Source organism: Euprymna scolopes, chromosome 9 (genome assembly GCF_053919585.1).
Source record: "Euprymna scolopes isolate OS-2025 chromosome 9, ASM5391958v1, whole genome shotgun sequence".
In the NCBI taxonomy this organism is placed as follows: Eukaryota; Metazoa; Mollusca; class Cephalopoda; order Sepiida; family Sepiolidae; genus Euprymna; species Euprymna scolopes.
The window spans coordinates 86297982-86311546 of record NC_136490.1 but is presented as its reverse complement, the minus strand read 5'-3'; the positions used below and the strand labels follow the sequence as shown (position 1 = coordinate 86311546).

Sequence of the window (13565 nt, the reverse complement as noted above, 5' to 3'; positions counted from 1 at the left end):
ATCCATTTCTCTATTATCTATTATTCTATTCGACCCAATAATATAGTAGTGGCTGCCTGGCATGGACCAGTAATAAAATACGCTTAATTTTAATTCATGCAGATTACTCTATTGATGATTATATTTTACCTCATATGTAGTAGTTACGAGGTACCTTCAATAAGTTTCCAGACTTTTTTCATATGGGAACTTTTATTGATAGTACACGCATGAAACTCTAGTTTCCTCCGAAGTAATCTCCTCCGGCTGCAATACACTTGTACCATTCCAACAACTTCTGGAAGACCCCATGGAAGTCCTCTTACGTGAACGTGTCAGTGATCCTCATCACAGCCTCTTTCATCTCAATTGTCTCATGACGACAGCCTCTAAGTTTTCCTTGAGCTAAGAGAATAATCAAAAGTCACAGGGAACAAGGTCTGAACTATAGGGAGGGTAAGGAACTGTTTTGATGTCCATCTTGGTCAAATATTCTGTGACAAGGATGGAGTTATGACCTGAGCTTCTCTGAGCACCCTTGGGACAAACTTTGCACAAATTTTTGGCATCTTCAGTTTCTCACGAATAATTGTGTGTACAGTTCCCACATTGACATTGAACTGTGCATTTTATGTTTCTATAGACACATGACGGTTCTTATCCATGAAATTCTCTGTTTGGCCAATCAACTCTGGTTTTCTTCCTTACTTCTCCCACACCTCTCATCATTCCTCACAGACTCCCTACCTTCCTTGAATCTCTTATGCCACTCAAAAGCTGATGCTCCATTCATGCAAAATAGCCCAAAAGCAGTCTGACGCATTCTATACATTTCTGTGGCATTTTTTCCAAGTTTAAAACAGAATTTTATTACATATCGTTCTTCTAAAGTGTCCTCACATCCAGATTGCATTTTTGAAATTGTGACAGTCAGGCTTTAATAGGGTATTAGTTGTGGGACGATTAATTGCAATCGTTAATCATAAGAATCGTGTATTTTGGGGGGAATCAGAATCGGAATCGCATCGTTAAAATATACCTTAGATTTACAATTCTTTCATTACGATTCTCTTATATTTTTAAGTTGAACTGTTTGTTTGGAGTGAGATTAATGTTGTAAAAAATTTATGATAAAAACGTTGGTACTTCTACACTTTATCACCAAAACTGGAGACGCCATTTTATTTCACGCACCTGTCATTGAAATCCAAGGGAGAAATCAGTATTTTAAGCTATGACCGAAGTTAGAAATAAATAACAAAAAAAATTAAACTAGATATTAATTACTTCCGGAAAGAACTATGAAAAAAGTAAATAAAGTGAAAGAGAACATATATCCGTAATTGTTTAATTGGAAATTTTTCGATTTAATCAATGAAAACGGAAAGATTTTCATGAAATGTGTGTGTGCATATATATATATATATATATATATATATATATATATTTATTTATTAAAAAACATAAAATGAAAAGGACATATTCATAATTGTCTAAACTAGGCGAGCTCCATTTGAAAACCAAAACATTTACTGTGTAAAAATTTATCAAAATATAATTGTAAAACATTTATTGAAAAGTTTGCATAAGAAAATATAATTTTAATAAAACAGTTTTGTAATGAAAGCAACATTGGATTTTTATAAAATAGGTTGTTTTTTTGTTTTGTTTTTTGGAACAAATAAATAATTTTAGTGAAACATTTTTTGAATTAAAGCAACTTTGAAGGGTCAACAACAAATTAATTTAAATGAAACCGAAAAATCATTATCTAGTTTAATTTTGTTATTTATTTTATGCTTCGGTCATAGTTTAAAATACTGATTTCTCCTTTGGATTTCAATGACAGGTGCGTGAAATAAAATCGGCAATAAAGTGTAGAAATACCAAAACGTCATAAAACTTTTCATAACATATTTAATATGATGTACAAGAATTTTATTAACTACTTTAAAGGTAATCTTTATTTATCTTAATGAGTTTTTTTATTCCGTCACATACATGGGTGCTGTCTGTTTCGAAATTTCAAGGCCCATGAGTAGTTATCTTGCACTGAAACTTTAGGGGCCACGAGGTAACATTGTTTTCATTTGTGAGCAAAGTTTATTTATGTATAAAACAGCCTAACTATGTTTAAGTCCATGAAAAAGTTGATCAATACTTAACCTTTAGAGAAAAAAGATTTTACAATGCTCTCATTGCGAGTAAATCATGTTAAAAATCAGTGGTTTTTCAAACTGGTGACTAAAAAAACAAAAATAAATTGAAAAAAAAGGGGCACTTATCTTTTGGCAAGTTTTTTTTTTTTTTTACCAACACTCTTAAATGAATGAAAAATCTCATGTCAACCTTTATATTTAAAAAAACAAACAAAAAAACAAGCAAAGTCAAATTGGTGTAGCTGAGATACGTAGGTCCAGCAGATGAGCCTCATTCTGAAAAATTTGAACAGTTAGGTCACGTGACATGTGACACCGGTGCTTATTGACCCTTTGAATGATGGATATAGAAAGTAAATTAACCTTTCCGAACCGTTTTATTTACAAAAATATTTCTTTATTTAAAAAAAAAAAATTGTTGAACTGCTTTATGCAAACAAACATTTGAACTTGGCTGTTTAAAAAAATATGTTTTCCTTTTTACGTTGATTTATCTTGCCTTTGTTTTCACTTGTTCTTCATGTTTATAGTAATAAATGTTCGAAATTTCTTTGGATTTTTTTTTTTCTTTAATTCTTGGAATTTAAAATAATTTCTTTTTTTTTTTTTTACAAAAGTAACTTAACTTGCTTTTATATTTCACCATTTCGTTTTTTAGTAATAAATGCTTAACTGACCTTGTGTCTAACTCTACCTTCGTGGGGAGGCAAGTAATATGGCAGCTGAAAAACGTTTTTCGACCCCAATAAAAGCATTACAATACATTTGAACCCTGAAGAATTTCCGCCCTTGTTGTTGTAAGTTAACTAGCCACTATTTGTGTTTCAAACTTAAAAAAAAAAAAAAAAAAAAAAAAAGCGCTTTAAAATAGTAAAAACACTAAAGCTTTTTTTGTTTTGGAAGAGATGTTTCAGGCGCCCCTATTATCCCAAAGAACCAGCTATGTAAACACTGCAATATTTTCCAATAATTATTTTTAAAAAATTCTTTACAATCAATTTTTATTTAAAATTAAGAAATTATTTTCTAAAATATTTTGTTTTTAAGTAAAATGAAGAAATTTTTAAAATATTGTTTATATCCATCTTCATTCAAACGGATTACTTTTCGGTAGCTTCACTGGTTGTTAACCTAAATTTTCCGAATATCAGAACGAGGCTCATCTGCGAGACTTAATTATTTCAACTTCACCCAATTACCAAAAATTTACTTTTGGGTTTGTTTTACTGTACACATAGTTTCAAAAAAGTTGTCACAAAACAAATATAGAACAAATAAATGTTATCAAAGGCAAGATAAGTTACTTTTCTATCTAACTGGATAATTTTTAAGTGTTTTTATTTAATGTAACATGTTTATTCAGCTCAAAAAACATAATGTTTACCGATGTATTGGAAAATTAATAATGGCATCCGACTCTCTCTTTGACATTGTAAGTTTGGGAAAAGGAATTAAAAATAAAAAACTATGCAAAATACTGTTAGAAACTCACTCAATATATGTTACCGTGACATAGGCTGACATATTCGGCGGCTTTTTAACAGTATGTTGTCTAGTTTTTTATTTATTTGTTCTATATTTGTTTTGTGACAACTTTTTCAAATCTGTGTACAGTAAAACAAACCCTTACTTTTTTCTATAGAAATAAAGAGGTAAATTAAGACATTAAATAAGAATAAACATTAAAGGACGATAAGTATAAAATTATATAATAAAAATAAATATAGAAATAAACCAATTTATTTAGATTTAAAAAATAACATTATTATTGTTAAAAATATTTTTAAAAAGTCAAATAAATAAATAGGAATAATTTGAGACGATTGAATATAAAAGGCTAAAAATTTAATCGAAGATTTAGTTATTTTTAAATTTCATTTAGAAATAGGAATATTTTAGAAAGTAGAATAAAAATCAGTTAGTGATTGAAGTTGCAAAGAAAAATGTACAATTTTTATGGGTTATCGAAGGTAAAGAGAAAATAAAAAAAAAAATTGAATATAAAAAGATAAACAAAAGATGTTATTCCCTTGAAATTTGATGTTATTGTATTTTTGTTGAATTAATCATGACTTACTTTTTCTTTATATTTTTTAATATATAAATAACTCCTGAAATTGATTGTTATTAATTTTATGGTGCATGTTTAATTCATGGTTAAAATATTTATTTTAACTTTTATCTTCAATGGAAGAAATTTTACAAAAAAAATCAAATCGTTTTCAAAATTCCCTTAATTGAATTTCCACTTTTTCGCTGTACCAATTTTTTTTTTCAACACAAAAACTTTTGATTATATAATGGTATATTTCAAAACAACAATTCCACGGGAATCGGAATCGTACTTGGTATCGAAATCATTAATCAACATTTTCCTGGAATCGGAAAAAATTTAGGAATCGTCCCAACACTATAGAGTATATTCCAATTCTTGCTGTAGCTGTTCATTTGAACCTGAAATCATAAAAAGTGGTCAGCCATCTCATAAAATGTATAGCAATAACATACTGAATTTTCAAAAGTCTGCAACAATTTTAAATGCCTGTACAAAAAAGTCTGGAAGCTCATTGAAGGCACCTCATATTTCAAAAGTTAAAAAAAAAAAAAAAGTAAAAATATGACTTGGGTGCTATCAGTTAGAATCGAAATCAATTTCAGTATTATTTGTTACCATCTGAGCTAAGTTCATACGCATATAAATACTTAAAAAGTAACATTGTTAAAGGTATAAATGTACACAGACATGACAGAAAAGAATAGACACTCATAGAAACAGTTTATTTCAATAATCATAATTTATCGAACAAAATCAAAAATAAATGATCACAAATTTAATAACTAATACTTGGTTGATATTCTACATTTGTTTCTCTAGTTAAGGGGAGGGTGTTTCGAATCTAGACTCCAAGTCCATGCATATTTCTGTCTGAGTCCTTACAGCAAAGTGGGAGATAGCCAGGCATGCTAAAGTGATTAGAGGGGATGGATGAGCGTAGGTTAGTTTCACTTAGCGCCAAGATATCTGGGGAATTTGTTAGGAGAAATGATTCAACATCGTCTAAATTAGTTCTAAGCTTGCAGATATTTGTGAATGCAAGCCTCAATTTAGTTTTGTTTAAGGTTGTGCCTGGTTTAATTGCAATTTTTTATTGAATTGTCTAACTCTGCAGAGGATTGGCAAATAAATAGGGATTAAAAATAAAACTAAATTGCAATAACAAAGTGAAGGTTTCTACTTCTTAATTTTTGAGGGAATCTGCACAGAATTTCAAATCATTTAATCCACATGTTCTTGTTTTGTCAGCCATGACTAGGTAGAAGTCCTAAGTAATTTCTAATTATATTTTAAATGTTGACTGCACTGAGGATTGAACCATCAACCGCCAGAAGAATGTAACTTACAACTGAATTTTACCAAGTACTTTATCCAAGGGTCCTGTTTCTATTCATCAATCAAACCTTTTCCAAATTATTATAAACAATTCTATTTTATTAATATATAGATAAATGCATTTTTACTACTTGTCATTAGCACATCATCGCCCAAGATGTGTTTTTTGTGCTGCCTCTCTTTTCACACGCACACAGCATTTTTTTGTCATTGGCTATCCATGTCTTTGATATGTTTGATTTTCTTTTTTTAATCTATTTTACATTTTATTAATTTCAGCAAGACTATTTAAATTTAGTGTTCTACAATCAACAAATAAATATCTTTATTTATTCAGAACAAAATATAAAAACAAACACAGCTATATACTTGGAAAACAGAGCTATTAAATCTGATATAGCAACCTTAGAAGTTAATGTCCCCAATGATGCTGGGTCAAACAGAGCTGAAAGGGAGAAGATAACAAAATACAAAAGTCTTATGTATGACATGAAAAGAAACTGGAATCTTAAGATCTCTGTAATTGCAGTAAAGGAACAACTGGACTCATGATAAAGAATTTAAAAAACTACCTGGCAAATATACCCCGTGAACCAAGTGCAAGAGAAATTTAAACAATTGCTCTTAAAAGGACATTAAGAATCTTAAAAAAGATCTCTCAGTTGGAATATATTAGATAGCAGGTGGATGTTTGGTGTCTGGTAGAATGCATCATCTCCAGTTTGAACAAACTGATAAAATAATTGAGAAAAAAAAATTACTAGTTCTTCCGATATATGTAATCCCAAATGTGTTAATGTTATCATTACGTTATATTTTACTGGTTTACTATTTAACATTTTGTTTGTAAATTAGTGTCTGCACGAGAGCACGCTTTGCAATTTGTGTGAATCTTTTTATCAGAATAAAATCAAGTTGACATATTGTCTTGAGATTAACTTCTTTTTTTTTTTCTTTTTTTTACATAGGCATCACCACTTATCAAGGCCCAGGGGCCACTCAAGGATAAGGGTTAAAGAATGTGCAGTAGTCACTTGGACAATATAGTAATTGTCAGTAATGGAAATTCAGTAAATTTGTTAACTTAAGGGGAACGGCTTATCAAGAACTTGTTTACATTGGACTTGAAGACAGCCATATTGTAGTCAGCTGGAAAGCAGAAAAACGGAAGAGAGTTCCACAGGCGTGCAGTTCTAAGAAAGAAGCTTTGTTCATGGAATCTACGTTTAGGTTTAGGCACAGATAAAGAGTGGGGGAATTATTGATAGTGTTTTTAGCTAGACAAGTGTTTCTTGTGAAAGTTTGGCAAGGAGGACCATAGATTGAAGCTCAGTCGAGCACTTGCCATGAAAATAACAATAAAGCAAAGACAAATACGCTACATCTCTTCTGTGAGACAGAGGTTGTAGGGAAGAAAAAAGGATATCTCTTATGAGGCTACAAAGTCTATTTTGAACTCTGTCAAGGCAGCATAAGTCCTTTCTAGCAGCTCCTGCCCAGATGTGGCAACGGTACTCCATCCTTGGACGAATTTGGCTCTTATATAGATAGAGAATTGCATCAGCAGTGAGATATCTACTGGATCGATAGAAGGATCCCACCATTTTTCCAGCGGCTTTGGCAACAAATTTGAAGTACGTGTTCCATTTCAGATCAAGAGTAAAGGTCAAGCCCAGAAGCTTGTCAAAACACAAGGCCTCCCCAAGACGAGAGCCATTCATTTCAATTGATGTCAGATGGGGATTAGAGCGTTGATGATGTAAAGATAAAAGCTTGGTTTTAGATGCATTAAAAGTAACCAGCCACTCCTTTCCCCATTGTACCACATGCTCAAGATCAGAGGAGAGAGAATCGGAGAGAAATTGGTCATTTGCGGCCATAGATGGTAGTGTCATCAGCATAAATGTCTACAAATGATGTAAGGATGTGATTTGGAAGATTATTAATGTAGATCAGGAAGAGAGTTGGAACCCTGAGGGACACCGGCATTAATACAGTGAGCTTCTGATTTTTGCCCATCAACTAATACTCTTATGAACCTATCAGAAAGAAATGATTTAATAATTGAGAAGACATTTCCAGCTATACCATAGCTGGAGATCTTGTGAAGTAAACCTTTATGCCATACCCTATCAAAGGCTTTTGATATTTCAAGAGCAATTGCCCTAAGAAGTTTGACTCCGTAGAGAGATTCACTACTCCTATGAGATATAACTGTAAGCACATCTGCTGTAGATCTAGCAGAACAGAAACCATATTGTGTATCACTAAGAAGATTATTTTTGCTAAAAGGGTTGATTACTTCTCTATTTAACACAGATTCCAGCAACTCACTCATGACGCACAGGAGACCTATTGACCTGTACTGAGAGGGAGATGACCGATCACCTAAATTCTTAAATACAAGGCAAACTGATAAGATTTTCCATGGTTATGGGAAGCAATTCTACTTAAAACAAAATAGTTTTGTAAGTATGGGTGCTAGTTCTGGTTGAAGTTTTTTGAGTACTATAATTGGAATACCGTCAGGGCCGATTGCTTTACTGGAATCAAAGTTTTTGATTAGCTTGGCAACATCACATACAGATATTTGTATATCACATAGCGTGTTTTCTGATACAGGAGGAAATATTGGGAGTTGGTGGCATTTTTAGAAAAGTGGAAGCTTTAAATTTCTATTGACTGGAATACATTTTGTTAAACATTCCATTGAGAATATCAGCCACTGCAATATTTTATAAAAAAATATTTTATAATAAAATATTTTTTCAAGTTTGAAAAAATGTAAGTTTTTTGTTACATTTTTAGCAGATTGTAAAAATGCCACATTATTTTTAGAAGAAAAAAATAGAATTGCATTTTTGAGTGAAATGTTATTTTCCTTTTATTTTATTTTATTTTTTTTTAGGTTGTCGATGAACTTGAAGAACAAATGCAAAAAGGTGGAAACGTTGTTGACTATCACAGTTGTGAATTTTTTCCTGAACGATGGTTTCAAGCCATTTTTGTTTTACGTACAGATAATACTCGCCTCTACGACAGATTAGAAAAGAGGTTAGTAATATATCTATAAAAGTGAGAAGGTGTTTGTGAGGACACTTCTTAACCTATATAGTCAACGGATTTTTGATCTACAGACTTGAAATTTGATATATAGGATATTCAGAAATGTGTAAAATTTTAAAATCTGTTTTCATCTGGAAAAAAGGACTGCTAAAGGGTAAAAATTGAAAAATTGGTATGTGGGGGGGGGGGTCATCAAATTTTTATCTGTTTGCTGTTTCACTAATGTGCATGTTCACATGACAAATTCATTATGTTAAAAATAGGTTTTAAAATACTTTTAAAGACCGTCAAGCTAGTCTAATAGTTATGGTACTTGACTCACTGTGTTTAGGTTTTGGTTTTGATCTCAGCACGAGTGTTTTTTTATTTTAGTTTTTTTTTTTTACAAAGGCATCACCACATTATCAAGGCCAAGAGGCCACTCAAGGATAAGGGTTAAAGAGTGTACAGTAGAAATTGGTCAATATAGTAATCATTAGTAATGAAAATTTGGTAAATTTGATAACTTATATGGAACGGCTCATCAAGAACTTATTTACTTTAGACTTGAACACAACCATATTGTAGTCAGCCGGAAAGCAGGAAAACGGAAGACAATTCCACAGGCGTGCAGTTCTAATAAAAAAGCTTTGTTCATGGAATCTACGTTTAGGTTTAGACACAGATAAAGAGTGGGGGAAATTATTGATAGTGTTTACAGCTAGACGAGTGTTTCTTGTGAAAGTTTGGCGAGGGGGGACCATAGATTGAAGCTCAGTTGAACACTTTCCATGAAAATAACGATACATCAGAGACAAACTCGCAACATCTCTTCTGTGAGATAGAGGTTGCAAGGAGGAGAAAAGGACATCTCCTATGAGGCTACGAAGTCTATTTTGAACTCTATCAAGGCAGCATAAGTCCTTTTTAGCAGCTCCTGCCCAGATGTGGCAACAGTACTCCATCCTTGGACGTACCCGGCTCTTATATAGATAGAGAATAGCATCAGCAGTGAGATATCTACCGGATCGATAGAAAGATCCCATCATTTTTCCAGCGGCCTTGGCAACAGATTTGATATACGTGTTCCATTTAAGATCAGGAGTAATGGTCAAGCCCAGAAGCTTGTCAAAACTTGAGGCCTCCTGAAGACGAGAGCCATTCATTTCAATTGATGACAAATGTGGATTAGAATGTTGATGATGTAAAGATAAAAGCTTGGTTGTAGATGCATTAAAAGTAACCAGCCACTCCTTTCCCCATTATACTACGTGCTCAACATCAGAGGAGAGAGAATTGGAGAGAACTTGGTCGTTTACTGTCTTAGATGTGGTACCATAAATGGTAGTGTCTTCAGCATAAATGTCTACAAATGATGTAAGGATATGATTTGGAAGATCATTAATGTAGATCAGGAAAAGAGTTGGGCCCAGGATGGATCCCTGAGGGACACCGGCATTAATATTGTGAGCTTCTGATTTTTGCCCCTCAACTTCTTATGAACCTATCAGAAAGAAATGATTTAATAATTGAGAAGACTTTTCCAGCTATACCATAGCTAGCGATCTTATGAAGTAAACCTTTATGCCATACCCTATCAAAGGCTTTAGATATGTCAAGAGCAATTGCCCTAGAAAGATTGCCACCGTCGAGAGATTTGCTAATCCTATGCGATATAACTGTAAGGATATCTGCTGTAGATCTAGCAGAACGGAAACCATATTGAGTGTCACTAAGAAGGTTATTTTAGTTTTTTCACTTTCAAGGAGTGAACTGTTTAGAAAAAAAAAACTGATACTTGCATGCATGTCTCAATGTCTGTATGAATTGAAATATAATATTTATGCATATTTGACGACCATACAAAACCGGGCAGTCTGAAAAGTGAGAATGTGTGTGTGTGAGGACACTTCTCAACCTATATACTCAATGAATTTTTGATCTACAGATTTGGAATTTGGTATTCAGACATGTGGAAAACTTTTTAATTGGTTTCATCCTAAAAAAAAAACGACTGCAAAAATTTGTGTGTGGGGGGGGGTTATTGGATTTTTATCTTTTTAACTGTTTCATGAATGCGCATGTGTGAATGGTTCACATGATAGATTCCTTATGTTAAGAATAAGTAAGTTTGAAAAAACTTTTTAAAAATTATGTCAAGCTGGCCTAATGGCTATTGTACTTGACATATTATCTTTAGGTTTTGGTTCTGATCTCCCTCAAGTATTTATTTTTAGAAAAAACATTATACTCGCATAATATCTCAGTTTCTTTCTGTTTTTTTTACAAATTTAACGTTATGTTTAATACCAGGCAACGGCAGTTACATCTTCTAGTTATAAACGTTTTTTTTTTTTTGTGTTGTTTTTTTGTTGAACCATTTTGTCTTTTTCATTTATTAGAATGATATGATAGGTGAACACTTACGGAATTGGAAATGCCTGTTATGTCTTGCATGTTGAGGGACTCGGTTGTGAGTTTTTGTAGGTGTTAGTAATTTATATGCATGGATACCAAGTTTTAAAACGAGAAGATATGATGGTGCTGGAGGGAAAGAAAGTGGATGCAGACAGATGAGAAAGAATTTTTCTCAAGTTGTTCCAGTGGTGTACAAACAAGAGTTCCTGTCATTAGCACTTTGTCGCAACAGCATTTTCAGTTTGGTAACTGAATGAATATATTTTGAGATCTTTTTAAAAATATAAGAATCAAATTTAAAAAAAAATTATTTTACAAAAATTATTTTGCGAACAGAATTTCCTATATATTAATTAAAACAGTGAGTAAAGAGATTATTAAATTTGCATGACGGTCCAGTCATGGAAACAGAGAGCAGGGAGGGAATTCTAAAGAGCAGCAGTCTCTTATATCCGGGTTATCCTGCGCGCGCGTGTGTGTGTGTGTGTGTGTGTAGAGAGAGAGGAAGAGACTGTGTTATTTGTTTAAAAACATAATTGTAATTCTGTCACAATTCCAATATTGTTTTAATTTGAAAAATTTAATGATTTGTACAACCAATAGTATATTTTGCCATTTTCTGTAGAAAAATACTGGAAGCATAACTTTGTAATGAAAAAATAAACTTGGCTTGTGTAAGATTACAAAAAAACTGAAAATGATTTATTCTTTAGCTTTTTCCAATCATCAGTTTAATTCTTTCTAAATTTGTTTTCTATTCATATAATTTTCTTTTTGTTTTCTTGCTAGAGGTTACAGTGGGAAAAAACTAGAAGACAACATTCAGTGTGAAATATTTCAGACTATTTTGGAAGAGGCACAAGATTCTTACAAGACAGAAATGGTTCATGAATTATCGAGTAATACACCAGATGATTTGGAAAATAACCTCAATCAAATTGCAGCGTGGGTGCAACAATGGACACTTGCAAATTGAAAGCTTTTTTGTTGTTTTTTATAAAATAAAAAAAGAAAAAATCTATTTTTGAAATGTTTTTTCACTCACGATCTTGTTGCTGATACTGAAATGCCATTTTGGTTTTTGTTATGAGAAACATTTCAGCAAGTACATCGTTACATGAGAGATGTGAAAGATATTTTGGTCAGATGTATCATCACATAAGTCAACATGTAAAGAAAAAAATGGTTTATTATGAAACCTGATTTCTAAAATAATTTTGAATTTCACCAAAATAATTTAGATTTTTGTTTTACTAAGCCAATAAATTACAGAATATATCTTTCCTTTTATTTTTACTCCAAAGAAGGCACAATACCACTTTGATACAGGGATACTATGTAGGGAGTTGAGCAGCGAGATGTCTGTTCACATTACACTTGTACTTCTGCATGTCAGTACAGCTGAGGAAGCAGGAACTCGAAAGGGAGTTCCAAAGTCTAGCAGTTCTGGGGAAAAAACTATTAGTGTAGAAGGCTTTCTTACATCTAGGGAGTTCTACTGTGTAAGGGTGAGATTTTGCTGTTTGTCGGGGGTATTTATGTCGAGGTGGTACAAGGGCTTGTAGTTGGTTGAAGCATTCACCATTAAAATACTTGTAGATCAGGCAGAGGGATGCAACATTATGTCGATGGAACAGAAGTTTTTCTTTGTATTTTTTTTTTACGCAGGAATCAGCACTAATGAAGGTCCGGAAGCCACTCGAGGATAAGAGTTAATGGGTATACATTAGTCAATGTGATTATAGCGTAGTAAAAAGTAGTGGAAATTTTGTAAATTGGATTGCTTAGGGGGACGGTTTATCAAGAACTTATTTACGTTGGACTTGAAGACAATCAGATTGTAGTCAGCTGGAAAACAGGCAAACAGAAGAGAGTTCAACAGATGTGAAGTTCTAAGAAAGAAGCTTTGTTCATGGAACCTACATTTAGATTTAGGCACAGATAAAGACTGTGGGAAATTATTGATAGTGGTTTTCGTGAAAGTTTGGTGAGGTGGGGACCATAGATTGAAGCTCAGACATGCTCTTTCCCAATTGTACCACATGCTCAAGATCAGAGGAGGGAGAACTTTGTTGTTTATGGTCTTTGACGTGCTACCATAGATGGTACTGTCATCAGCATAAATGTCTACAAATAATGTAAGGATGTGATTTGGAAGACCATTAATATAGATCAGGAAGAGAGTTGGACCCTTGAGGGACTCCAGCATTAATACTGAAAGCTTCTGATTTCTGCCCATCAACCACTACTCTTATGAACCTATCAGAGAGAAATGATTTGATAATTGAGAAGATACTTCCAGCTGGAGATCTTGTGGAGTAGACCTTTATGCCATACCCTATCAAAGGCCTTTGATATGTCAAAAGCAATTGCCCTAGAGAGGAAGCCTCCATCGAGAGATTCGCTAATCCTATGAGATATAACTGTAAACACGTATGCTGTAAATCTAGCAGAACAGAAACCATATTGCTTGTCACTAAGAAGGTTATTCTTGTTGAGAAGTTGACTACTTCTCTATCTAACGCAGATTCCAGCAACTTACTCATGACACACAGGAGATTTATTGACCTTTA

The 13565-nt window shown here is 32.8% G+C and overlaps 1 protein-coding gene across 3 annotated transcripts in view; it reads left to right on the top strand.

Annotated features, from left to right (window-relative positions):
* Nucleotides 1-12013, top strand: part of LOC145284751 (adenylate kinase isoenzyme 6-like) — a 69885-nt gene extending 57872 nt beyond the window's left edge. For all 3 annotated transcript variants that reach the window (XM_080133708.1, XM_080133710.1, XM_080133709.1), the window contains exons 3-4: nt 8438-8583; nt 11782-12013. In XM_080133708.1, coding sequence (XP_079989834.1) covers nt 8438-8583; nt 11782-11968 — 333 coding nt within the window. In that variant the 3' untranslated portion in view covers nt 11969-12013. The remainder of the gene's footprint in view (nt 1-8437; nt 8584-11781) is intronic.
* The last annotated feature ends 1552 nt before the right edge of the window (nt 12014-13565 follow it).